Source organism: Limanda limanda, chromosome 6 (genome assembly GCF_963576545.1).
Source record: "Limanda limanda chromosome 6, fLimLim1.1, whole genome shotgun sequence".
In the NCBI taxonomy this organism is placed as follows: Eukaryota; Metazoa; Chordata; class Actinopteri; order Pleuronectiformes; family Pleuronectidae; genus Limanda; species Limanda limanda.
Window position 1 is genome coordinate 30,492,840 of NC_083641.1, and position 25,000 is coordinate 30,517,839.

At 50.1% G+C, this 25,000-nt stretch overlaps 2 protein-coding genes across 2 annotated transcripts in view; both read left to right on the forward strand.

Moving 5' to 3' along the window:
• ece2b (endothelin converting enzyme 2b) overlaps positions 1-20,190 on the forward strand; it is a 21,801-nt gene extending 1,611 nt beyond the window's left edge. Inside the window, 18 exon segments of the mRNA XM_061073890.1 lie at positions 6,247-6,330; positions 7,181-7,279; positions 9,393-9,645; positions 10,757-10,881; positions 11,261-11,407; positions 11,648-11,713; positions 11,908-12,096; positions 14,434-14,576; positions 15,247-15,361; positions 15,550-15,660; positions 15,788-15,886; positions 17,305-17,382; positions 17,482-17,585; positions 17,853-17,963; positions 18,725-18,792; positions 18,922-19,112; positions 19,195-19,290; positions 20,002-20,190. Coding sequence (XP_060929873.1) covers positions 6,247-6,330; positions 7,181-7,279; positions 9,393-9,645; positions 10,757-10,881; positions 11,261-11,407; positions 11,648-11,713; positions 11,908-12,096; positions 14,434-14,576; positions 15,247-15,361; positions 15,550-15,660; positions 15,788-15,886; positions 17,305-17,382; positions 17,482-17,585; positions 17,853-17,963; positions 18,725-18,792; positions 18,922-19,112; positions 19,195-19,290; positions 20,002-20,178 — 2,256 coding nt within the window. The 3' untranslated portion in view covers positions 20,179-20,190.
• A 3,429-nt stretch (positions 20,191-23,619) lies between these two features.
• The window catches only part of ano7 (anoctamin 7), a 10,260-nt gene continuing 8,879 nt past the window's right edge, over positions 23,620-25,000 (forward strand). The window contains exons 1-3 of the mRNA XM_061072645.1: positions 23,620-23,709; positions 24,060-24,117; positions 24,190-24,320. Coding sequence (XP_060928628.1) covers positions 23,620-23,709; positions 24,060-24,117; positions 24,190-24,320 — 279 coding nt within the window. The remainder of the gene's footprint in view (positions 23,710-24,059; positions 24,118-24,189; positions 24,321-25,000) is intronic.

Here is a 25,000-nt window from a genome sequence, read left to right on the forward strand (position 1 = left end):
GCAGCGTGAACACAAAGCGTTGCTAACACTTCCTGTCAGTAACACTTCCTGTCAGTGACACTTCCTGTCAGTAGCACTTCCTGTCAGTGACACTTCCTGTCAGTGACACTTCCTGTCAGTAGCACTTCCTGTCAGTGACACTTCCTGTCAGTGACACTTCCTGTCAGTAGCCCTTCCAGTCAGTAGCACTTCCTGTCAGTAACACTTCCTGTCAGTAGCCCTTCCTGTCAGTAGCACTTCCTGTCAGTGACACTTCCTGTCAGTGGCACTTCCTGTCAGTAGCCCTTCCTGTCAGTAGCACTTCCTGTCAGTAGCACTTCCTGTCAGTAGCACTTCCTGTCAGTGACACTTCCTGTCAGTGGCACGCACTTCCTGTCAGTGGCACTTCCTGTCAGTGGCACTTCCTGTCAGTGACACTTCCTGTCAGTGACACTTCCTGTCAGTAGCACTTCCTGTCAGTAACACTTCCTGTCAGTGGCACTTCCTGTCAGTGGCACTTCCTGTCAGTAGCACTTCCTGTCAGTGACACTTCCTGTCAGTGACACTTCCTGTCAGTAGCACTTCCTGTCAGTAACAGTTCCTGTCAGTTACACTTCCTGTCAGTAGCCCTTCCTGTCAGTAGCACTTCCTGTCAGTAGCACTTCCTGTCAGTAACACTTCCTGTCAGTAGCACTTCCTGTCAGTGACACTTCCTGTCAGTAGCACTTCCTGTCAGTAACACTTCCTGTCAGTAGCACTTCCTGTCAGTAGCACTTCCTGTCAGTAACACTTCCTGTCAGTAACCCTTCCTGTCAGTAGCACTTCCTGTCAGTAGCACTTCCTGTCAGTAGCACTTCCTGTCAGTAACACTTCCTGTCAGTAACACTTCCTGTCAGTAGCACTTCCTGTCAGTAACACTTCCTGTCAGTAGCACTTCCTGTCAGTAACACTTCCTGTCAGTAACCCTTCCTGTCAGTAGCACTTCCTGTCAGTAGCACTTCCTGTCAGTAGCACTTCCTGTCAGTAACACTTCCTGTCAGTAACACTTCCTGTCAGTAGCACTTCCTGTCAGTAACACTTCCTGTCAGTAGCACTTCCTGTCAGTAACACTTCCTGTCAGTAGCCCTTCCTGTCAGTAGCCCTTCCTGTCAGTAGCACTTCCTGTCAGTGACACTTCCTGTCAGTAACACTTCCACCTCGTAGTCCCTGCTCCACCTTTAGAGGAGTTTCTGTTACTAAGCAACCAGCTGCAGAGGAGACGATCTACTTCCTGTTTACACCACATGACCAGTGTAGGTGAACGGTCACGTGACCTGTGACTTCAGGTGTGTTTGTGTGGGCGGAGATTTTTTAGGTTTTAAAACAAAAATGTAAGAATGTGATGTAACACAAACACACAAAGATGATGTTGTTCAGAGTAACTCAGAGATGAACACGTCAGGAACACGCCAGCAACACGCCAGGAACACGCCAGGAACACGTCAGGAACACGTCAGGAACACGCCAGGTCTTCAGTTCAGGTCTGAGAACAGTGAGATGTTTGTGTTGTTGCTGTGGTTCTGCTGCAGGTTCTCCTGTGTTTGTTCTGCTGTGGTTGTCTCTGTGTGTGAGGAACCTTCACAACATGTGTGTAGATGTTGTCTCGTCTCCTCTCGCTGTGTGTTGGACGTTAAACACAAAGGTTGATATGAGGCGACACGAGTGTCTGCACGCGCTCAGTGACGCTGCAGACACACACACACACACACACACACACACACACACACACACACACACACACACACACACACACACACACACACACGTTAGTAGACGTTAATGATGTTTAAAGATGTTTGTGTGGTTTCAGTTCTTCTCTGATGTTTGTTCATGTTTCTGATCCGTGTGAATCAGTTATTTGATGATATGAAAACAGGCTGAGACGTGATGATTGACATCTGTCACTGACTCCTGATTGGTTCAGAGCGTGTGTGGGCGGGACCTTGACACCACAGTGTTTCCTGAGATGTGAGACCGGCGGGTCGATGCCGTCGTCCCGTTGAACCGACCGAACAGAACTTATCTCCACTAGCCTTCAGCCAGCTGGGCCAAAGAGTGTTGATCGCCCCCTGGTGGCTGACTGCAGTACAGGTCATAAACCAAGTCCATGTTAGTGAATGAGACCCGGACTGATCGAGCCAAATCCACAGAGAACTCGATAAGGAGAAGTTCAATGACAACAAAGACTTAAGCACACGGCTGTATCTGTTGAGTGTGTCCTTTCTCTAGTTGTCCCCTTTGTGTCTTCACTGTGTTATGTCCACACAGTTCTCATCAGAGGGAACAGAACCTTTCTCTTCGAGTGCCCACTTCACTGAAGAGACACAAATGTGTTTTTCTTTTGTTTCCCTGTGTCCCTGTTGTAGCGCTACACTGGTTGTGTTGTTGAGGAGAAGCAGCTGATTTACTGAGTGTTTGTGTCTGAGCTCCGTGTTTAATGTACGGAGGCTGTGAGGGGACAAAAGACAGATGTTATATAAGCTGCAGTGAACTCCATTAGAGCTGAATGGAGATGATTCACACACATTATCTAATTTCACACACACACGCACACGCACACGCACACACACACACAGACACACACACACACACACACACACACACACACACACACACACACACACACACACACACACACACTCTGTGACATCACCCTCTACAGAGAGATATAACACACTCTCTCGTCTCCTAGCAACCCCACTCGCCCCTCTCTCCCTGTCTGTGTGCGTCATCAATTAAAGAGAACAGAGGCGGCAGAGAGACAGGGGCTGAGGCCGGGGGGGAGAGAGCAGGGAGAGCAGGGAGACAGGCGGGGGGGCAGGCAGGTTCCAGGGTGTTGAGGAAGGAAACAGTTGGAAACCTCCAGTTTCCTGCTGGACAGAGACTCAGAGGACGGACAGGAAGACGAGTCCACCCTCCTGTCACTGAGACTGATCTGAGACCGGGTTCACACACTAAGCTTCTCTGTGAAGAGGGACAGGGACAGAACCCAGTCCTGTCCACAGTGGGACAGAACCCAGTCCTGTCCACTGTGGACAGAACCCAGTCCCGTCCACTGTGGACAGAACCCAGTCCTGTCCACTGTGGGACAGAACCCAGTCCTGTCCACTGTGGACAGAACCCAGTCCTGTCCACTGTGGACAGAACCCAGTCCCGTCCACTGTGGACAGAACCCAGTCCTGTCCACTGTGGGACAGAACCCAGTCCTGTCCACTGTGGACAGAACCCAGTCCCGTCCACTGTGGACAGAACCCAGTCCTGTCCACTGTGGGACAGAACCCAGGCCTGTCCACAGTGGGACAGAACCCAGTCCTCTCCCACTGTGGGACAGTCCCACTGTGGACAGAACCCAGTCCCGTCCACAGAGGGACAGAACCCAGTCCCGTCCACAGAGGGACAGAACCCAGTCCCGTCCACAGAGGGACAGAACCCAGTCCTGTCCACTGTGGACAGAACCCAGTCCTGTCCACAGTGGGACAGAACCAAGTCCCGTCCACAGTGGGACAGAACCCAGGCCTGTCCACAGTGGGACAGAACCCAGTCCTCTCCCACTGTGGGACAGAACCCAGTCCTGTCCCACTGTGGGACAGAACCCAGTCCTCTCCCACAGTGGGACAGAACCCAGTCCCGTCCACAGTGGGACAGAACCCAGTCCCGTCCACAGTGGGACAGAACCCAGTCCTCTCCCACAGTGGGACAGAACCCAGTCCTGTCCACAGTGGGACAGAACCCAGTCCTCTCCCACAGTGGGACAGAACCCAGTCCCGTCCACAGTGGGACAGAACCCAGTCCTGTCCACAGTGGGACAGAACCCAGTCCCGTCCCACAGTGGGACAGAACCCAGTCCCGTCCACAGTGGGACAGAACCCAGTCCCGTCCACTGTGGGACAGAACCCAGTCCCGTCCACTGTGGGACAGAACCCAGTCCTGTCCACAGTGGGACAGAACCCAGTCCCGTCCACAGTGGGACACTCTCAGACTCTCTCCTGAGCTCTGCCACTATGCTTTGCTGTCTGTTCAGTTGTGATCATTTTATGTTCCTGCAGAGGAACTAACTTCATATCATTTTTAAGTTTATTCTACACAAGTACTATTACAACTATACAACTAGAGAGTTGCATGTTGGGACATTTGTACAATTAACGATAGTTTATTAATTTCTTAATAATTTTCAGGTAAAAACAGATGGAATTGTACGACCTTTAGTTTTGTGCACACATGAACCCAGAGGACACATGGACACGAGGTGTTTAACAGTGATGGACACATGGACACAGAGGACACATGGACACAGAGGACACATGGACACAGAGGACACATGAACCCAGAGGACACATGGACACAGAGGACACATGGACACGAGGTGTTTCACAGTGATGGACACATGGAGGTTCTCTGGTTGGAAAGTGATGCTACTTCCCTCTAAAAGATGGAATTTTCAGTGCTTATATTCTCATCATCTGCATTGTCTTGCTAATATTGTCCCTGATTGAACAACATAGTAACACTAGGTGGCGTTGTCACTAAAACTTCTCCCAGAAATGTGGTCCTGAATCTGCAGCCTCCGGTACCACAGGAGTCCCAATCTCTGTGGACTGGAGCTGTGGTGTCAAAGTCCCATGAAACATGTCCTCCACCAATCAGGAGTGAGTCTCAGCTGTCAATCATCACAGTGTATAGTTCTGACTCATCGGTGACTCGATGGTCTCGTTTTCACTCGGACCATTTTCAGAATTGGAATCTCTGACTCGACGTTTGTGTGTTGACATGAAATAATAATGAAATATAATATATGAGTTCCTTTATTAGAACTGAGGGGAAATCTTTAAAGTCCATAAACTGGACAGATCGTTATGACGCTAACAGCTTCAGCAGCATTAGTGGCTGCGCCCTCTGCACCGCCGGGGTCTCCACGGCAACCACAAGCAGCGAGGCGGCGTTGTCGTGGGGAGACGATGCTGCTGCAGAGAGAGAGCAAGAGAGAGAGAGGGAGAGAGGGAGAGAGAGAGAGAGAGAGAGAGAGAGAGAGAGAGAGAGAGAGAGAGAGAGAGAGAGAGAGAGAGAGAGAGAGAGAGAGAGAGAGAGAGAGGGAGAGAGAGAGTTTCTCTGCAGGGTGGAGCTGCTCTGTTTATATCTCCACCACACACTGGGCGAGAGACCCTGACCTGCAGAGAGAGAGGAGGCCAGTGTAAACACAGGAAGTGGAGATTTATTTGATCACAGTTGAGTATCTGCTCACGCTGAGACGGATGCAGGAACACAAACTCATTCACAGAGTTGTATGTGTTAACATGTTAGAGTTCAAACACAGAAACACACGATTCATTCAAGGTAACAGGACATTTTATTTTCACCTTTTATTGACATGAGTTCAGTTTTACAGAGAGCTGTGTTCCTCTCACGTACGAAGGGAAATCACTCGGACAGTTGCTCAGTAGTTTTTTTGTTAAATACGTTTGTTGCTTCACGTGAATAAAAGTTTACTTCATCTGTGATCATAACTCCAGTCTGAGCTGCTGGGAGATTTTAATAGTTGTGAAGAGAACAACTCCCATGATCCGACGCTGCTTCTTTTCCTCTTTTGATAGAAATCATAATGTAAAATAAGTGTAGCACTGTTTTTCTATTCTTTTTCATGAAAATGTCTTTTTGCACATTTGTGCCGCCGGACTTTAATTTAAATCTCTATAATGTATACCAGCTATATAATATAATATTCGATTGTAACAGACAGGCTGATTGTTATGATCTGATATGATTGTTATGATCTGATATGATTGTTATGATCTCTGTTCAGAGAACCAACGATGTGATTTCTATTTCAGGAACTAAACTGTTGATGAGGCTGCAGATTAGATCCTGAAGCTTCATTCATCTGTGTTAGTGTGGATCTTACTGACTCTCTTCCTGTCTGTCTGTCTGTCCCTCTGTCTGTCTGTCTGTCTGTCTGTCTGTCTGTCTGTCTGTCTGTCTGTCTGTCTGTCTGTCTGTCTGTCTGTCTGTCTGTCTGTCTGTCTGTCTGTCTGTCTGTCTGTCTGTCTGTCTGTCTGTCTGTCTGTCTGTCTGTCCCTCTGTCTGTCCCTCTGTCTGTCCCTCTGTCTGTCCCTCTGTCTGTCTGTCTGTCCCTCTGTCTGTCTGTCTGTCTGTCTGTCTCTCTCCCTCTGTCTGTCTGTCTGTCTGTCTGTCTGTCTGTCTGTCTGTCTGTCTGTCTGTCTGTCTGTCCTGCAGATGTCCAGCTATAAGCGAGCTACCTTTGATGAGGACGATGTGTCGGACTCTCCAGCTGAGGCCTCGTCTCCTGACAGAGTGGAGGTCAGTGAACGCAGTAGACAGTGTGTGTCTGTCCTGGTCCTGGTCCTGGTCCAGGTCCAGGTCCAGGTCCTGGTCCTGGCCCTGGCCCTGGTCCTGGTCCTGGTCCTGGTCCTGGTCCTGGTCCTGGCCCTGGCCCTGGTCCTGGTCCTGGTCCTGGTCCTGGTCCTGGCCTTGGCCCTGGCCCTGGTCCTGGTCCTGGCCCTGGCCCTGGCCCTGGTCCTGGTCCTGGCCCTGGTCCTGGTCCTGGTCCTGGCCCTGGCCCTGGTCCTGGTCCTGGTCCTGGTCCTGGTCCTGGCCTTGGCCCTGGCCCTGGTCCTGGCCCTGGCCCTGGTCCTGGTCCTGGTCCTGGTCCTGGTCCTGGTCCTGGCCCTGGCCCTGGTCCTGGTCCTGGTCCTGGCCTTGGCCCTGGCCCTGGCCCTGGTCCTGGTCCTGGTCCTGGTCCTGGCCCTGGTCCAGGTCCTGGTCCTGGCCCTGGTCCATGTCCTGGTCCTGGTCCTGGACCTGGTCCAGGTCCTGGTCCTGGCCCTGGTCCTGGTCCTGGTCCTGGTCCTGGTCCTGGCCCTGGTCCTGGTCCTGGTCCTGGTCCTGGTCCTGGTCCTGGCCCTGGTTGAAACATAATGCTGCTCATTAATATATTCACTTTTTCCTCTGCTTATTAATGAATTGGTTTCATGTGAAGTTTTAAAGCTGTTTCTCTAAACGCTCAAATAAATAAATGTTAACGCTCGGCTTCAGCTGTTGTCCTGCTCTTCATTCAGACTCTCTCTCTCTCTCTCTCTCTCTCTCTCTCTCTCTCTCTCTCTCTCTCTCTCTCTCTCTCTCTCTCTCTCTTCACCTGTCTGTCTCTCAGGTGGGATTCAGGAAGACAGGTGTGGACGTCCTCAGCCGGAGGACACAGCTGGAGCTTCTTCTCTCTCTGCTCCTATTGGCTGCTCTCCTTGCTCTGATCGTATTTTGTGGGGGGAGGAAGGGTCGCTTCTCCTCCTCCTCCTCCTCTCCTCCTCTCCTCCTCTCTCCTCCTCTACACCTCCTCCTCTCCTCCTCTTCTCCGCCTCTACACCTCCTCTCCTCCTCTCTCCCCTCTCCTCCCTCCTCTCCTCCTCCTCTTCCTCTACCCTCCTCCTCTCCTCCTCTCCTCCTCTCCTCCTCTCCTCCTCTCCTCCCCTCTCCTCCTCTCCTCCTCTACACCTCCTCCTCCTCCTCTCCTCCTCTCCTCCTCTCCTCCTCTCCTCTCCCTCCTCTCCTCCTCTCCTCTTTCTCCTCTCCTCCTCTCCTCCTCTCTCCTCTCCTCCTCTACCTCCTCTCTTCTCCTCCTCCCTCCTCTTCCTCCTCCTTCCTCTCCTCCTCCTCTCCTCCTCTCCACTACACCTCTCCTCCTCTCCTCTCTCTCCTCCTCTCCTCCTCTCCTCCTCCTCCTCTCCTCCTCTCTCCTCTCCTCCTCTCCTCCTCCTCTCTCCCCTCCTCTCCCCTCCTCTCCTCCTCTCCTCCTCCCTCCTCCTCCTCTACACCTTCTCCTCTTCTCCTCTTCTCTCTCCTCCTCTCCTCCTCTCCTCCTCCTCTCCTCCTCTACACCTCCTCCTCTCCTCCTCTCCTCCTCTCCTCCTCTCCTCCTCTTCCTCCTCTCCTCCTCCCTCTCCTCCTCTACACCTCCTCCTCTCCTCCTCTACACCTCCTCCCCTCCTCCTCTCCTCCTCTCCTCCTCTCCTCCTCTCCTCCTCTACACCTCCTCCTCTCCTCCTCTCCTCCTCTCCTCCTCTCCTCCTCTCCTCCTCTACACCTCCTCCTCTCCTCCTCTACACCTCCTCCTCTACACCTCCTCCTCTCCTCCTCTCCTCCTCTCCTCCTCTCCTCCTCTCCTCCTCTACACCTCCTCCCCTCCTCCTCCCTCCTCTCTACACCTCCTCCTCTCCTCCTCTACACCTCCTCCTCTCCTCCTCTCCTCCTCTCCTCCTCTCCTCCTCTCCTCCTCCTCTCCTTCTCTCCTCCTCTCCTCCTCCTCTCCTCCTCTCCTCCTCCTCTCCTCCTCCCTACATTTCTTGCCTTCCCTTCCTTCCCCAGTTTAACCTTCTCCACCTCTCTACTTCCTTCTCCGCCTCCTCCTTTCCTCCCCCTCCGCCCATCCCTTCCTTCTCTTTGTCTCTTTTCCTTTTGTTCCCCTTCCTTCTCTGCCTCATCTCTCCTCTCCTCTCTCCTCTCCTCCTCCTCTCCTCCTCTACACCTCCTTCTCTGCCTCCTCTCTCCTCTCCTCCTCCTCTCCTCCTCTACACCTCCTTCTCTGCCTCCTCTCTCCTCTCCTCCTCCTTCCTCCTCTACACCTCCTTCTCTGCCTCCTCTCTCTCTCCTCCTCCTTTCCTCCTCCTCTCCTCCTCTACACCTCCTTCTCTGCCTCCTCTCTCCTCTCCTCTCTCCTCTCCTCCTCCTCTCCTCCTCTACACCTCCTTCTCTGCCTCCTCTCTCCTGTCCTCCTCCTCTCCTCCTCTACACCTCCTTCTCCTCCTCCTCTCTCCTCTCCTCCTCCTCTCCTCCTCCTCTCCTCCTCTACACCTCCTTCTCTGCCTCCTCTCTCCTCCTCCTCTCCTCCTCCTCTCCTCCTCTACACCTCCTTCTCTGCCTCCTCTCTCCTCTCCTCCTCCTCTCCTCCTCTACACCTCCTTCTCTGCCTCCTCTCTCCTCTCGTCCTCCTCTCCTCCTCTACACCTCCTTCTCCGCCTCCTCTCTCCTCTCCTCCTCCTCTACACCTCCTCCTCTACACCTCCTTCTCTGCCTCCTCTCTCCTCTCCTCCTCCTCTCCTCCTCTACACCTCCTCCTCTCCTCCTCTCCTCCTCTACACCTCCTCCTCTCCTCCTCTCCTCCTCTACACCTCCTCCTCTCCTCCTCTCCTCCTCCTCTACACCTCCTCCTCTACACCTCCTCCTCTGCCTCCTCTCTCCTCTCCTCCTCCTCTCCTCCTCTACACCTCCTTCTCTGCCTCCTCTCTCCTTTCTCTTGAATAGAACAGTGGAATCTATATAATAACACAAATGAACTGATGAGCTGCTTCTGTTGCAGTGACCAGAGGAAGTGATGTGTCCATGTGTCTCTCCCATGATGCTGTGCAGACAGTGGGCGTGGCCTCTGCCTGTCGGAGGTGTGCGTCACAGTAGCCAGTCAGATCGTGGAGGCGATGGACCGCGGCGTGGACCCGTGTCAGGACTTCTACCAGTTCTCCTGCGGAGGCTGGATGAGGAAGAACCCGCTGCCGGACGGACGCTCGCGCTGGTCGACCTTCAACAGCATCACGGAGCAGAACCAGGCGCTGCTCAAACACCTGCTGGGTAAGACAGGGGGACGGGGACAGGTGGGTGGGGACAGGTGGGTGGGGACTGACGGGTGGGGACTGACGGGTGGGGACAGGTGGGTGGGGACAGGTGGGTGGGGACAGGTGGGTGGGGACAGGTGGGTGGGGACTGACGGGTGGGGACTGAAGGGTGGGGACAGGTGGGTGGGGACAGGTGGGTGGGGACTGACGGGTGGGGACTGAAGGGTGGGGACAGGGGGGTGGGGACAGGGGGGTGGGGACTGACGGGTGGGGACTGACGGGTGGGGACAGGTGTGTGGGGACAGGGGGGTGGGGACAGGTGGGTGGGGACTGACGGGTGGGGACTGACAAGTGGGGACTGACGGGTGGGGACTGACGGGTGGGGACTGACGGGTGGGGACTGGTGGGTGGGGACTGACGGGTGGGGACAGGTGGGTGGGGACTGACGGGTGGGGACTGGTGGGTGGGGACAGGTGGGTGGGGACTGACGGGTGGGGACTGAAGGGTGGGGACAGGTGGGTGGGGACTGACGGGTGGGGACTGGTGGGTGGGGGCTGAAGGGTGTGGACAGGTGGGTGGGGACTGACGGGTGGGGACAGGTGGGTGGGGACAGGTGGGTGGGGACTGGTGGGAGAGGACAGGTGGGAGAGGACAGGTGGGTGAAAACCTGTCCATCACTTTTCTAACACCTGTCCTTCACCTCTCCTCTGTCTGTCCTCCACTTGTCTTCTGTCTGTCCTCCACCTGTCCTCCACCTGTCCTCTGTCTGTCCTCAACCTGTCCTCCACCTGTCTTCTGTCTGTCCTCTGTCTGTCCTCCACCTGTCCTCTGTCTGTCCTCCACCTTTCCTCCACCTGTCCTCTGTCTGTCCTCCACCTGTCCTCCACCTTTCCTTCACCTCTCCTCTGTTTGTCCTCTGTCTGTTCTCTGTCAGTCCCTCACCTGTCCTCTGTCTGTCCTCCACCTGTCCTCCACCTGTCCTCCACCTCTCCTCTGTCTGTCCTCTGTCTCTCCTCTGTCTGTCCTCTGTCTGTCCTCCGCCTGTCCTCCACCTTTCCTCCACCTCTCCTCCACCTGTCCTATGTCTGTCCTCCACCTGTCCTGACGTGTGGTGGTTGTGTCCCCAGAGAACGGGACGTTTAACGGCAGCAGCGAGGCGGAGAGGAAGACTCAGTCGTACTACTTGTCGTGTCTCAACACCCAGAGGATCGAGGAGCTGGGAGCTCAGCCTCTCATTGACCTCATCGCCAAGGTAACCAGTTCATGGCCTCATCGCCGTGGTAACCGCATCCCTCATGAGATCTAGTTTTCAGGCTTCATGAAGTTAACGGACTAACGAGCCACTGACGGGTTCAGATGTGGTTCACAGGAACTGGGACATCAATCAATCAATCAATCTAATTCTATTTGTACAGCCCACATTCACCAATCACAGTTTGTCTCATAGTCTTTAACATGGTGAGACGTCCTCTGTCCTTCACCCTCAACAAGAGTCAGGACAAACTACTAAAACACTTTTAACAGGTGAAGACACGTAGAAACCTCAGAGAGACACATGTGAGGATCCGTCTCCCAGGACGGACACAGGTACAGTAGATGATCACATCGTCCTGTGGGACTTGTCTCCTCAGATCGGGGGCTGGAACATGACGGGTCCCTGGGAGAAGGACAACTTCATGGAGGTCCTGAAGGTGGTTTCTGGTCCATACAGAGCTCTGCCTTTCTTCAGCGTTGGAGTCGGCGCCGATCCCAAAAACTCCAACAGCAACGTCATCCAGGTAAGCCACGCCCAGACGCCCCGCCCCCGACCCCCGACCCTGCCCCCCGACTCTGTAGCAGAACCAGGTGACACCAAGTCAAATCTTAAAACTGTCTCAGATGAACTGGACCGTCAGAGCAGAGGCGAGACCATCACACAGCTCAGTTACTCCTCCCCCTCCTCCATGTTAGCAGATGTGACATGGACCAGACGTTAATTAAATGTTAGTGACGCAGCGTCACCACCTCCTCCTCCGCAGGTCGACCAATCAGGGCTTTCCCTTCCATCCAGGGACTATTACCTCAACAAGACGGCCAATGAGAAGGTAAGAATTCTTTAGGTGTTTATTTAGATTGTTAAACTCACTTCATATAAGTCAGCGATCACCAACCTTTTCAAGGGAGTCCAGAGAGTTCGGGGATCGACAGTGAAGACTGCGAGATCGACGGGTTGGCGACTAGTAATATAAGTAGTAGTGTTTAATTGTGTCTTTGCTCTGGCGCCCCCTGCTGCTGCCAGGTGCTGGTGGCGTACCTGGAGTACATGGTGGAGCTGGGGATACTTCTGGGTGGGGAGAGGAGCTCCACCCACATTCAGATGCAGCAGATTCTGGACTTTGAGACGGCGCTCGCCAACATCACCGTCCCACAGGACCAGAAACGAGACGACGAGAAGATGTACCACAAGGTGACCATCGCAGAACTACAGGTGAGGTGGACGCCTGAGGGGACCCACTGAGACGCTGTGTCTGTCTGTCTGTCTGTCTGTCTCTCTGTCTGTCTGTCTGTCTGTCTGTCTGTCTGTCTGTCTGTCTGTCTGTCTGTCTGTCTGTCTGTCTGTCTGTCTGTCTGTCTGTCTGTCTGTCTGTCTGTCTGTCTGTCTGTCTGTCTGTCTTCTGTCTGTCTGTCTGTCTGTCTGTCTGTCTGTCTGTCCATCTCTGTCTGTCTGTCTGTCTGTCTGTCTGTCTGTCTGTCTATCTGTCTGTCTGTCTGTCTGTCTGTCTGTCTGTCTGTCTGTCTGTCTGTCTGTCTGTCTGTCTGTCTGTCTGTCTGTCTGTCCATCTCTGTCTGTCTGTCTCTGTCTGTCTGTCTGTCTGTGTGTCTGTGTGTCTGTCTGTCTGTCCATCTCTGTCTGTCTGTCTGTCTGTCTGTCTGTCTGTCTGTCTGTCTGTCTGTCTGTCTGTCTGTCTGTCTGTCTGTCTGTCTGTCTGTCTGTCTGTCTGTCTGTCTGTCTGTCTGTCTGTCCATCTCTGTCTCTCTGTCTGTCTGTGTGTCTGTCTGTCTGTCCATCTCTGTCTCTCTGTCTGTCTGTCTCTGTCTGTGTGTCTGTGTGTCTGTGTGTCTGTGTGTCTGTGTGTCTGTCTGTCTGTCTGTCTGTCTGTCTGTCTGTCTGTCTGTCTGTCTGTCTGTCTGTCTGTCTGTCTGTCTGTCTGTCCATCTCTGTCTGTCTGTCTGTCTGTCTCTCTCTGTCCATCTCTGTCTGTCCATCTGTCTCTGTCCATCTCTGTCTGTCTGTCTGTCTGTCTGTCTGTCTGTCTGTCTGTCTGTCTGTCTGTCTGTCTGTCTGTCTGTCTGTCTGTCTGTCTGTCTGTCTGTCTGTCTGTCTGTCTGTCTGTCTGTCTGTCTGTCTGTCTGTCTGTCTGTCTGTCCGTCTGTCCCTCTGTCCGTCTGTCCGTCTGTCCGTCTGTCCGTCTGTCCGTCTGTCCGTCTGTCCGTCTGTCCGTCTGTCCGTCTGTCCGTCTGTCCGTCTGTCCGTCTGTCCGTCTGTCCGTCTGTCCGTCTGTCCGTCTGTCCGTCTGTCCGTCTGTCCGTCTGTCTGTCTGTCTGTCTGTGTCTCTGTCTCTTTGTATCTGTCCGTCACTGATGTGGTGCTGCACTGGATCCGTCTCTGTCCTTCAGGGCTGCAGATGCTTCTGGGGTCACCATGGTAACTGTTGCTATGAGCTGTTGCTATGTGCTGTTAGATAACAGGACCTGAAGGAGTCGCAGAGACACGTCCTCACCTTCTTCTTCTCTTGTCTTGTGCTACAGTAGAGCGACTAAACAAAACAAAGAGCCCTCCGCTGACACTGTGTCAGCTGCTCACAGCGCCCCCTAGCTGAACACGGAGTCGGTGGATTCTGTTGAAAATAGAATATATTATATTAAGTCACCAGTGTTTTTATTTCTCATTTAATCTCTTCTTCTTTCATTCGTATTATTTAGGTTATTCATTCATAACAAACACCATTTTGATGCTGATACTTTTGTATTCTTTACGCAAATAACCTTTTTAATGCAGGATGCTGTATTCTATTATAAGTTAATTAATATTTGTGTTTTTATCACATCTAACATTTATTACAGTGATGTACAGACTCTCTACCACCAGTGATTTATTTTACTCCAGTTACTTTGGCGCCCCCTGCTGGAGTTGACCCTCTGTGTGTCAGGACGATGTTTATGAATAAAGTTTTCTTGTTGTTTCCACTCCGGATGAACCAGTCGTTAACCAGTCGTTAACTAGTCGTTAACCAGTCGTTAACCAGTCGTTAACCAGTCGTTAACCAGTCGTTAACTAGTCGTTAACCAGTCGTTAACTAGTCGTTAACTAGTCGTTAACCAGTTGTTAACCAGTCGTTAACCAGTCGTTAACTAGTCGTTAACCAGTCGTTAACCAGTCGTTAACCAGTCGTTAACCAGTCGTTAACCTTTCGTTCAACCGATGAGTTCGTCTGTCACAGGAATGAAAGCTCCTGTTGCCATAGTTACTAATTGGACTTTATGGTCGGACATGTTGAAGTGTTTTGTTTTTTTAGGTGAAGCAGCTGTCAGAGGTTTGTTTTTCATCTCAGCGTGTCCCACCCGGGTGGTGCAGTCACAGATGGACTAAGTCACAATTTCTACGATTGGTTCTGGATCATTCAGTCGCTCCGGTGCTGGATGTCGTGATTCAGGCTCTGCTCTCTGAACTCTAAGCTGATTGGTTCTTTCTCCACAGCCGCAGCAGCCGAGGCTGATGGGTCTTTAGATGAGACTGACCCCGTGTTGTCCTGTTGTCTCTCAGCTCCTGGCGCCGGCGGTGGATTGGTTGGACTTCCTGTCCTCCGCTCTGTCTCCTCTGGAGCTGAACGACACTGAACCGGTCGTCCTGAACACCAGAGAGTTTGTCCAGCACGTGTCCGAGCTCATCAACAAGACTGACCGCAGGTCCGACGCCGACAACCTACACACACTCTGTCCACTGTCATGTAGAAACTCATTATATATATTTATATTATATATATTTACAAACCTGCATCTGCTCCCAACCATCGACTGTAAATAAAGACGCAACTCGTCTCCACCTCCCCAGAAATGAAGCTAAAATATCTCAGATACATACGCTGCCATCTTGTGGTGATGACATAATTTACATTCAGAGTCTCTCTAGCAGGGATCGAGGGGTGGGGCCGTGGTATCAAGGCCCCGCCCCTACATGCTCTCAACAGAAGCCATCTTTGAAAAACATTTATTCTACTTTTATTCTTTAGTTTTGTCCATGTCCCATCTGCTAACAGGGAGGAGGAGGGGCTTATCACCATTACTGGAGCCAACCAACAGGGGGCAATAAAAACAGATGCAGATGGTTTCACTTGTGGGAGGTGTCATGTCTTTTTTTACAGTCTGTGGTTCGCATTATAAACAACTACATATAAAACAAGCTAGCTGGATGCTGTTATTTGTATTTGGTTCACCTAGCGCCACCATCAGGTCACTTTTTTATTCGTCCAATATTTATTTGACACATGCAGAGCTAAAGAAACTCCCATCAACCTCAGCTGTGAATCAGCTAATGTTAGCATGCTAACAGGCTAAATGAAGATGTCTTTCCCTCCAGCGTGTTGAATAACTACATGATGTGGACGCTGGTCCAGAAGAGCGCGGCCAGTCTGGATCAGCGCTTCGAGAACGCTCAGGACAAACTGCTGGAGAGTCTCTATGGAACCAAGAAGGTAGATACTACTGCCCCCTGGTGGTGCTGCTGAGGAAGCTAATCAATGAGAAAAGGAACAGCTGGTCACTGTTCTTAAATGAAATCTGCTGTAACTGGTTCTAATTGGTTCAGGCTGGTTGTATCTGATTTAAGCTGGTTCTAACTGGTTCTAACTGACAGTAACTGGTTGTAACCTGTTTGCTGTAGTCCTGCACCCCCCGCTGGCAGACCTGTATTGCGTACACTGACGACAATCTGGGCTTCGCGTTGGGAGCGCTCTTTGTTAAGGCGACGTTCGACAAACACAGCAAAGAGATCGTGAGTCATTCGCGGGTTTACACCTCAGACATAATGACTGTCCTCTGGTTAGTCCACATGGACCTGATACAGGTGTGTTCACCTGTCTGTCTCTCAATCTGTCTGTCTCTCAATCTGTCTGTCTCAGGCTGAGGAGATGATCAACGAGATCCGATCAGCGTTCAAGGACGCTCTGGACCGACTCATCTGGATGGACGACCAGACCAGACAGGCTGCAAAAGAAAAGGTACATGCAGAGAGGAAGAGGACAGGTAGAGGACAGGTAGAGGACAGGCAGAAGACAGACAGAGGACAGACAGACGACAGGTAGAGGACAGGTAGAGGACAGGTAGAGGACAGGCAGAGGACAGGTAGAGGACAGACAGAGGACAGACAGAGGACAGGCAGAGGACAGGTAGAGGACAGACAGACGACAGGTAGAGGACAGACAGAGGACAGACAGAGGACAGGCAGAGGACAGACAGACGACAGGTAGAGGACAGGTAGAGGACAGACAGACGACAGGTAGAGGACAGGTAGAGGACAGGTAGAGGACAGGTAGAGGACAGGCAGAGGACAGGTAGAGGACAGGCAGAGGACAGACAGACGACAGGTAGAGGACAGGTAGAGGACAGGTAGAGGACAGGCAGAGGACAGGTAGAGGACAAGGCAGATGACAGGTAGAGGACAGGTAGAGGACAGGCAGAGGACAGGCAGAGGACAGGTAGAGGACAGGCAGAGGACAGGTAGAGGACAGGTAGAGGACAAGGCAGAGGACAGGTAGAGGACAGGTAGAGGACAGGCAGAGGACAGGTAGAGGACAGGTAGAGGACAGGTAGAGGACAGGTAGAGGACAGACAGAGGACAGACAGAGGACAGGTAGAGGACAGGCAGAGGACAGGCAGAGGACAGACAGAGGACAGGTAGAGGACAGGCAGAGGACAGGTAGAGGACAGGCAGAGGACAGGAAGAGGACAGGCAGAGGACAGGTAGAGGACAGGCAGAGGACAGACAGAGGACAGGTAGAGGACAGGCAGAGGACAGGTAGAGGACAGGTAGAGGACAGACAGAGGACAGACAGAGGACAGGTAGAGGACAGGCAGAGGACAGGCAGAGGACAGACAGAGGACAGGTAGAGGACAAGTAGAGGACAGGCAGAGGACAGGTAGAGGACAAGGCAGATAACAGACAGACGACAGGTAGAGGACAGGCAGAGGACAGGCAGAGGACAGACAGAGGACAGGTAGAGGACAAGTAGAGGACAGGCAGAGGACAGGTAGAGGACAGGCAGAGGACAGGCAGAGGACAGGTAGAGGACAGGCAGAGGACAGGCAGAGGACAGGTAGAGGACAGGCAGAGGACAGGAAGAGGACAGGCAGAGGACAGGTAGAGGACAGGCAGAGGACAGGCAGAGGACAGGCAGAGGACAGGTAGAGGACAGGCAGAGGACAGGTAGAGGACAGGCAGAGGACAGGTAGAGGACAGGCAGAGTACAGGTAGAGGACAGGTAGAGGACAGGCAGAGGACAGGTAGAGGACAGGCAGAGGACAGATAGAGGACAGGTAGAGGACAGGCAGAGGACAGGTAGAGGACAGGCAGAGGACAGGTAGAGGACAGGTGGATTGAAGATAACGAGCAGTCTTGTGTCTCCTGCTCCGTCCTCAGGCAGATGCGATCTACGATATGATCGGATTCCCAGAATTTATCTTGGACCCAAAAGAGCTGGATGACGTTTATGATGGGGTGAGTTCCAACTGGTTTTAACTGGTGTAATATTCACCTGCAGCCAGGAGGTGGTGCTGTTCTGCACACGTGTCTTATACCAGCTTTGTTGTGTTTCAGTACGATGTGTCAGACGACAGCTTCTTCCAGAACATGTTGAACTTCAACAACTTCTCAGCGCGAGTGATGGCCGACCAGCTGAGGAAGACCCCCAACAAAGACCAGTGAGAGACACAAATATACTTCCTCTTCATTTACTTCTTCTGTCTCTACTTCCTGTGATTGGTCCAAAAGTCCAAACTGTCCAACAAAGTGTTTTCACTGCAGACCAACAGAACCTGGTTCGGTTTGATCCAGACCCAGAACTCCTCTACAGAGTCTGAACACCCGTTCACACCGGGTGTTCAGACTCTGAAGACTGAGATGAAATGATATCCTTTGTTCCGCTTAATGAACTTTAAATGAGCTCCTCCTCTTGTTTCCTCCCACAGGTGGAGTATGACTCCTCCCACAGTGAATGCCTACTACATGTCCACTAAGAACGGGATCGTCTTCCCGGCTGGGATCCTCCAAGCTCCTTTCTACGCCCACGACCACCCAAAGTCTGTTCCCCCCACCACCACCCGTCTGTCTGCGCTTCACCTTTGACACATGTGATCTTATATGTTCCTGATTAACGAAGATGACTGATGGGCTTCATCACACACACACACACAGACACACTAACATCAGATTGTGATGAAGGTTGCTTATCTCCAGAGGATGAACCGTGGGCCACCGTCACAAACTATACTTGTGAGCTCTATGTTTACGACTCATTTAAAGGGATAGTTCACCGAACAATAAAATTCCCTCATTATCGCCTCACCACTGGGGGGGGGGGTTGAGTCCTTCAGGTGTAAACAGTGAAGCAGCAGAATCCAACACATCTGCAGGAACTGGTGAGCAAATCTTCAGATGTAATAAAACAACAGAAACACAACATCTCAAGTGTTCATCTTCAGCTTGAAACCACGGGAGTCACATGGAGAGTTGATCCTGATGTGGTCTGTGAAGCTCCTCCCACCTCGCCGGACGCACTCCAGCTCCGGTGCAGGCGCTCGGCAGCATCGCTGGTTCCAGAGCCCGTTCAGACTAAAAGCATGAAGCTACACCTGACACTCCACAAGGGTTCACCCCCCCCCCCTCCAGCGTAGTGCTGAGGAGATAATGATCGGTTAACTATCCCTTTAAGTTGTTGTTTGTTTAGATTTGGCCTGTAATGAACACCTGAGCCTGTAGGGGGCTCTATGACTCCTGTCTCGCTCCTCTTCAGGTCTTTACAGAAACCTCTTCACATCATTAACGAACGTTGTGTTTTCAGGGCGCTGAACTTCGGAGGAATCGGGGTGGTGATGGGTCACGAGCTCACTCACGCCTTCGACGATCAGGGTGAGTCCTGCTCTTTGCTCCGGTCTGTGGATCCTCACGTGAACGCTGATCAGGATCAGAATATGACAGAATATGATGTGACATCTTGTTAGTTTCATCAAGATGTGTCCTCGTCCATCTGTGCTTCAGGTCGCGAGTACAATAAAGAAGGAAACCTGAGGCCGTGGTGGCAGAACTCGTCTGTGGAGGCGTTCCGTCAGCGGACGGAGTGCATGGTGGAGCAGTACAGCCGCTACACCGTCAACGGAGAACACGTCAACGGAAAACAGACGCTGGGAGAAAACATCGCTGACAACGGCGGCCTGAAGGCTGCGTACCATGTTCGTAACAACAAGCCGTCAAATCACCCGGACTGTGAAACACAACCTCACTTCATGGCTTCTCCTATATCTGTTTTTTCAGGCCTATCGGTCGTGGGTCCAGAGAAACGGAGAAGAGAAAATACTTCCTGCCGTCAACCTGACCAATGACCAGCTCTTCTTTGTGGGATTTGCTCAGGTAAAAGAAAATAGAATTTCGCGTCCTGCAAGGATCTGTTCATAAACATCAAACTCACACTGACTCTTATCGTCACTTGATTCTGTCATGAACGTGATAAAATGTAACTTTAGACTTTCTTTAGACAGTCGATTTATATATCACGATATAAGTCAAATAACCAGCAGTCAACTTTTTTGCACATTTGTGTTAATGTACTTTTCTTATGCACAAAACTGATTTTACGAGCTCGTTCAATCTTCCTGTGCCACTCCACTTTACTTAGAACATTTCAAACCACTACAGTGAAAAGGTGAATATAATGTACATACTGCATTTTTTATTTAATTAAATTTGTTATTCAATTGCCTTTTTATATTTCTCTGTTCACTTGTGTACTTCACCCGGACGTGCCTGACGTGAAACAAGTCATTTACACCAAGTCTTCACTTTAACGTTCGCTTGTCTCTTCCGACGCGGTGCGTTCAGGGACCATGGGACACGGGACATGCAAACACGGTGTAAATGATGTTGTTTCGAATTTGAATGTCTGGGCTTGTGGACACTTGGTGACATCACAGAAGAAGATATGGAGGCGTGTTATGTGAACAGTCCCTTTAGGTTATTGATCTAATCTAGTCCTATATACTCCTAGGAGCCCAAACATTAACACATGTGCTGCTCCTCACCGAAGTGAAACTCACAGTTCTAAGTCTCTGGTGTCTGTTTCAGGTGTGGTGCTCAGTTCGGACACCAGAGAGCGCTCACGAGGGCCTGGTGACTGACACCCACAGCCCCCCCAGATACAGAGTCATCGGGACGCTCGCCAACTCCCCGGACTTCAGCCACCACTTCAGCTGTCCCACCGGGACGCCCATGAACCCGGGGACGCGCTGTGAGGTCTGGTAGACAGACTGAAGGGGGGGGGGGTTACCTGAGGTGATCACCTGATCAACTCAGGTGATCAGGTGATCAGGTGATCATTAGATCATTAGGAGCGTTCCAGGTGTTTACTTCAGTTTCATACAAATATTAGAAAACTGTTTATTAGACGATCAGACGGACTTCCTGTCTGGAAGATAAAAGACTCAGTGAACATCACATGAAGAGACACAGAGGACTGATGACGATGATGAAGATGAAGGTCGACAAGGTTTCTGCTTCATCACCATTATTATTATTATTATTAATGGGCTTTGGTTTGTGTGTGTGAGTGTGTTGTCGTGTGAAAGGTCTTTGTGATTCTCTCTGTCGCTCTCTGATGACATCACTGTTACATCACAACTCATCCATCCACAAACTCGTGTCTCAGTCGGAAACTTGATTTTAAACTTTAAGGTGTAAAAATTAAAAACCTCAGGTGAGTGAAGACAAGAGTAACAGAAACATGATCCAGGTGTGATCCAGGTGTGATCCAGGTGTGATCCAGGTGTGATCCAGGTGTGAAACAGTCAAAGTGAAACAGGAGTAAAGAACAATAATGATATAAAATAAAATTCTTAAAATATCAAACAGATTTTATTACTTCTGAAGAAAATATCGAAATTGATCAGTCTCATCTTTTCACTCCGTCTTTATGGCTTAGTATTTCTTTTACTTTGTCAGCATCTGCTAGCTTGCTAACTTGTTAGCGTCTGTAGACAGTCATGTTAATGTTACCATCCATGTTTATGTTGCCAAGCAACAGTGTTCCTACAACCGAAATACCTGAATGTCAAACGCACGCGACTTTACATCGTGACCACGAGCTGAAGGTCGTTACCACGTCACAGGATTAGCAGCGGAGGTCACAACCAGGAAACACGTAAACATGTGCATTAGCATGTTGAGCTACAGACGCTAATGTGTTGTGTGGACGTAAAGGAGACACGTCTCAGTCAGTTACTCACACGATCATCTGACGACAGCGAAAAGTCCTCAACACTAAAAATCATGAACCATTTACCAAACATCTTCAAAATATTTGTTTGGCTTATTAAATCGTTTCAGTTCCAAATTAAAATGTTTCAGCTTTTTAATACACATAGTGTTTTCTTTATATAGCCTATTATAGGGTTGAAATATAATAATATTTTACTGTTCACTTTATACAGTTACTGCTAAGTTGATTAAAGGTTTGAGGTTTGAGAATTTACATTTTCCATGTTAATCTTCGTTAAAATCAAAATCTCTTAATGTCACAGTTATTTTTGCCTTTAATTCCAATGAGATCATTAAAAAGTTGAAGTATTTTAGTTTCTCATTGTAGGTGATGTAGGAATGTCTGGGTGTTGTCATGGTAACCAGCAATTATTGTGTTTGTGCCAACAACAGTGAGGAACAGGAAACAGCCTTAAAATTCTACATTAAGACGTGAATTTGGAAAGTTGCCTTAGAAATGTAAGAAAACGCCTTAAAAAAACGAGGGTAAATCAGCTGCTGATGTGATTGCGTTTTGAGGCTCGAATTACAATTAATTTGTTTTATTTCTTTATCTGAAGTTTTATTGTTTTGAACAGTCATGTGCCTCGTCTGTCACGTGATCAGAACCGCGACAGGAAACAGCAGAACCTGTAAAAAACACGATTATTCACTGAAAGAAAAGTGAAACATTAGTTAAAAGTCCTTCATGATCCTTTAGTGTGGTTGTTCACTGCAGTACCTGACTGTGACAGCAGGTGGAGCTATTCGCCTGTTCACCTGAAGTTCTCCCACTGACACAAACTGATTATTCAGATATGGAGGTGTGTGTGTGTGTGTTTTGTTTTTTGTGTACTAGAAGATGAAGCTGCTTCCTGCCAAAGATGTGTGTGTGTGTTTTACGTTGTGAGGTCAGAGGTCACATGTTTTGTTTCTCTCTGTGTGGACGACAACTTCAAACCCGACATGAAACGTCCCAGAACAGTAACAACGACGCAGACCTGAGATTTGTCTATTTGCGAGTGTTTGTCGGTGGACTTGCAGAACAACGCAGACACACAGCAGCATCTACTCCGGATATTGGACCGAGGTCAAAGGTCAAGGGCCTGACACAGTTTCATGTAATATGTGTGTGTGTGTGAGTGTGTGCTTCAGGAATCAAAGTTGTATAGTAACGTATGTGTACAGTAGTCGACTGTAGATCTGATGTAGATTAAACTCAGCTTCTTCCTCCATCTCTGTCCTTGCTTGGCCAATCAGAGAGCAGCTGCTGTCGGACGCAGATGTTTCCCAGATGTTTACATACGCTGCAGAAACATGAGAAACATTAAAGAGAAGTGATTCACAACATCTGCTTGTATCTGTTGTCTGCTGCCCTTCACAATAAAAGATATTTTGTCTGCTAACATTCAAAGAAAGGTTTTGTCATCTGCTGCCTTTCAAAATAAAAGATTTGTAGTCTACTGCCCTACAAAATAAAGGTTCTATCATCTGCTCTCCTTCAAAATAAGAGATCTTCGTTCTGATGCCCTTCAAAATAAATGATCTTTCGTCCGCTGCCCTTCAAGTTAAAAGTTCTGTGATGTGCTATCCTCAAAGTTAAAAGTTATTCAATTTGCACCCCTTTAAAAATAAGACATCTGTTGTCTGTTGCTCTTCAAAATAAGAAATCTTCCTTCAAAATAAAAGATCTGTTGTCTACTAACCTTTAAAATAAAGTTTTATCATTTGCTGCCTTTCAAAATAAAAGATTTGTTGTTTACTCTCCTTTCAAAATAAAAGATCTGTTGTCTGCTGCCCATCAAAATAAAAGCTCTGCCGTCAACTCCCCTTCAAAACATAAGATTTGTAGTTCTGAACACACACACTTGTATGAATTCATCGTTTTATGTTTGTTTGGACGGCAGAGGACACGCCTGGGGGGAGGAGCTTACTGCAGTGTCATGCCTCCCTCACACTCACACACACACACAGACACGCAGACACACAAACACACACACAGTGAGTGGAGCAGTGATCCTGAACCTCACCTGAGCTCCGTCCGTCTTCAGGTAGGAACCTGGTCCAGGTCTTCATCCTTTATGAGTTATTATATGTGTCATAAAGAATTCAATACAAGTTAAATATCAAGTCTTTACATGAAAACAAGAAACTTGTGAATTAACATGTATATTAATAATAATAATATTTATTATTATTGTTATTTTTACAGGACATGTTGTGTTGGATGATGTTTGTATGAAATAAGATGCTGATATTGTATTGATTGTATTGTACTGTGTGTGTGTGTGTGTGTGTGTGTGTGACTGTGTGACCGTCTGTGTGTGTGCGTGTGTGTGTGTGTGTGTGTGTGACTGTGTATGTGTGTATGTGTGTGTGTGTGTGTGTGTGTGTGTGTGTGTGTGTGTGTGTGTGTCTGTGTGTGTGTGTGTGTAGGTCTGCAGCTGGAGCATGAGAAAGGGGGGGGTTCAGATGGAGGACAGCACCACCCTCATCGTCATGGAAACCAAGCAGGACAACAGCTATGGCAGCATCACCATGGTAACAGATTAGCGTAGCATCATCAATGTAGCAGCAGGAAACAGGAAACAGGAAACAGGAAACAGGAAGTGTGTGAGGACGTCACACTGAGCGGATGAAGAACAGTAGATGTTTGTCATCGGAGTCATTAACATGGGCGGAGACATGAAGCAGCAGGAAGTCCAGTGTGATTAACTCATGACCACTTCCTGTGAGCGTTGACCTGCTGCTGTAAACACTTTAGTAACTTTACACTTTAGTAACTTTACACTTTAGTAACTTTACACTTTAGTAACTTTACACTTTAGTAACTTTACAACGCTCTGAACTTCTAACGTTTGACCTTTGCTGATTCGGTTTTCATTTCCCAGAGTGCACCTGTTCAGCCTCCGGACCGGAATGTGTTCAGCGACGGAGCGACGCGAGTCGGTGAGTGGACGATGGGGGGGGGGGCTTCAGAAGTGATGACATCACCCTGACTGATGTGCTCCTGTTGGACAGATTACGTGTTGGTGTGGGAGGAGCCTCGCAGCTCCAAGGATGAGCAGAGTGTGGGTGTTAGTCCCGCCCACCGGAAGTGGAGGGAGGAGTTTCTGAGGAAACTGAAACAGTGTGGGCTGCTGCAGGAACAGGTGAGTAAAACAAACACCTCCAGGAAGTCATCAGTCAACAGATGAGAGCTGATGTCTCTGAACCCGACGGGTGGAGCAGCTGCTAACTGAACCTGCCCGAGTTCACGGTGACGTGGTGTAAACACACAACGCCACATCACCATGACAACACCGCTCTCTATTCCATTCAGGCGACATATTGCTACGTTGACCCGTCAGCTGCCACTTCCTGCCACGCAGCCGCTGGTCGAAGGTCCAGTCGCTTCCGTCCTTTCAGGGCAAATCATCCCAGGATTCTTTGTGCGTTAATTAGACAAATTTGGCGACAAACATGGAAGTGTAACGATGATAAGAATCAATGAACACGCGGCTTCGACTCAGGCAAATATCAAACAGTACAACTGCTACAAAAACGTAAAACCTCTGTTTTTATTAAATTAGACATAAGTGATTTTAGCTAGCTGGCTATCAGCTAACATCTGGAGCAGGCGAGTCGTGAGGGCGGGGGGGGGGGGCAGCTGGTGACGTAGACAGTCATGGACTCATTTCATTTCAGCCTCTGTGTCCGCACACATTTTTGTTGAATTGCGATCAATCATCTTTGTGGTGACGCTGCACAACATGAACACAATCACGTGAGCCTGAGCAGCTGTGCAGTTACACACGTGTGCAGGCGCCTGCAGGGGGCAGCGCAGTGTCCG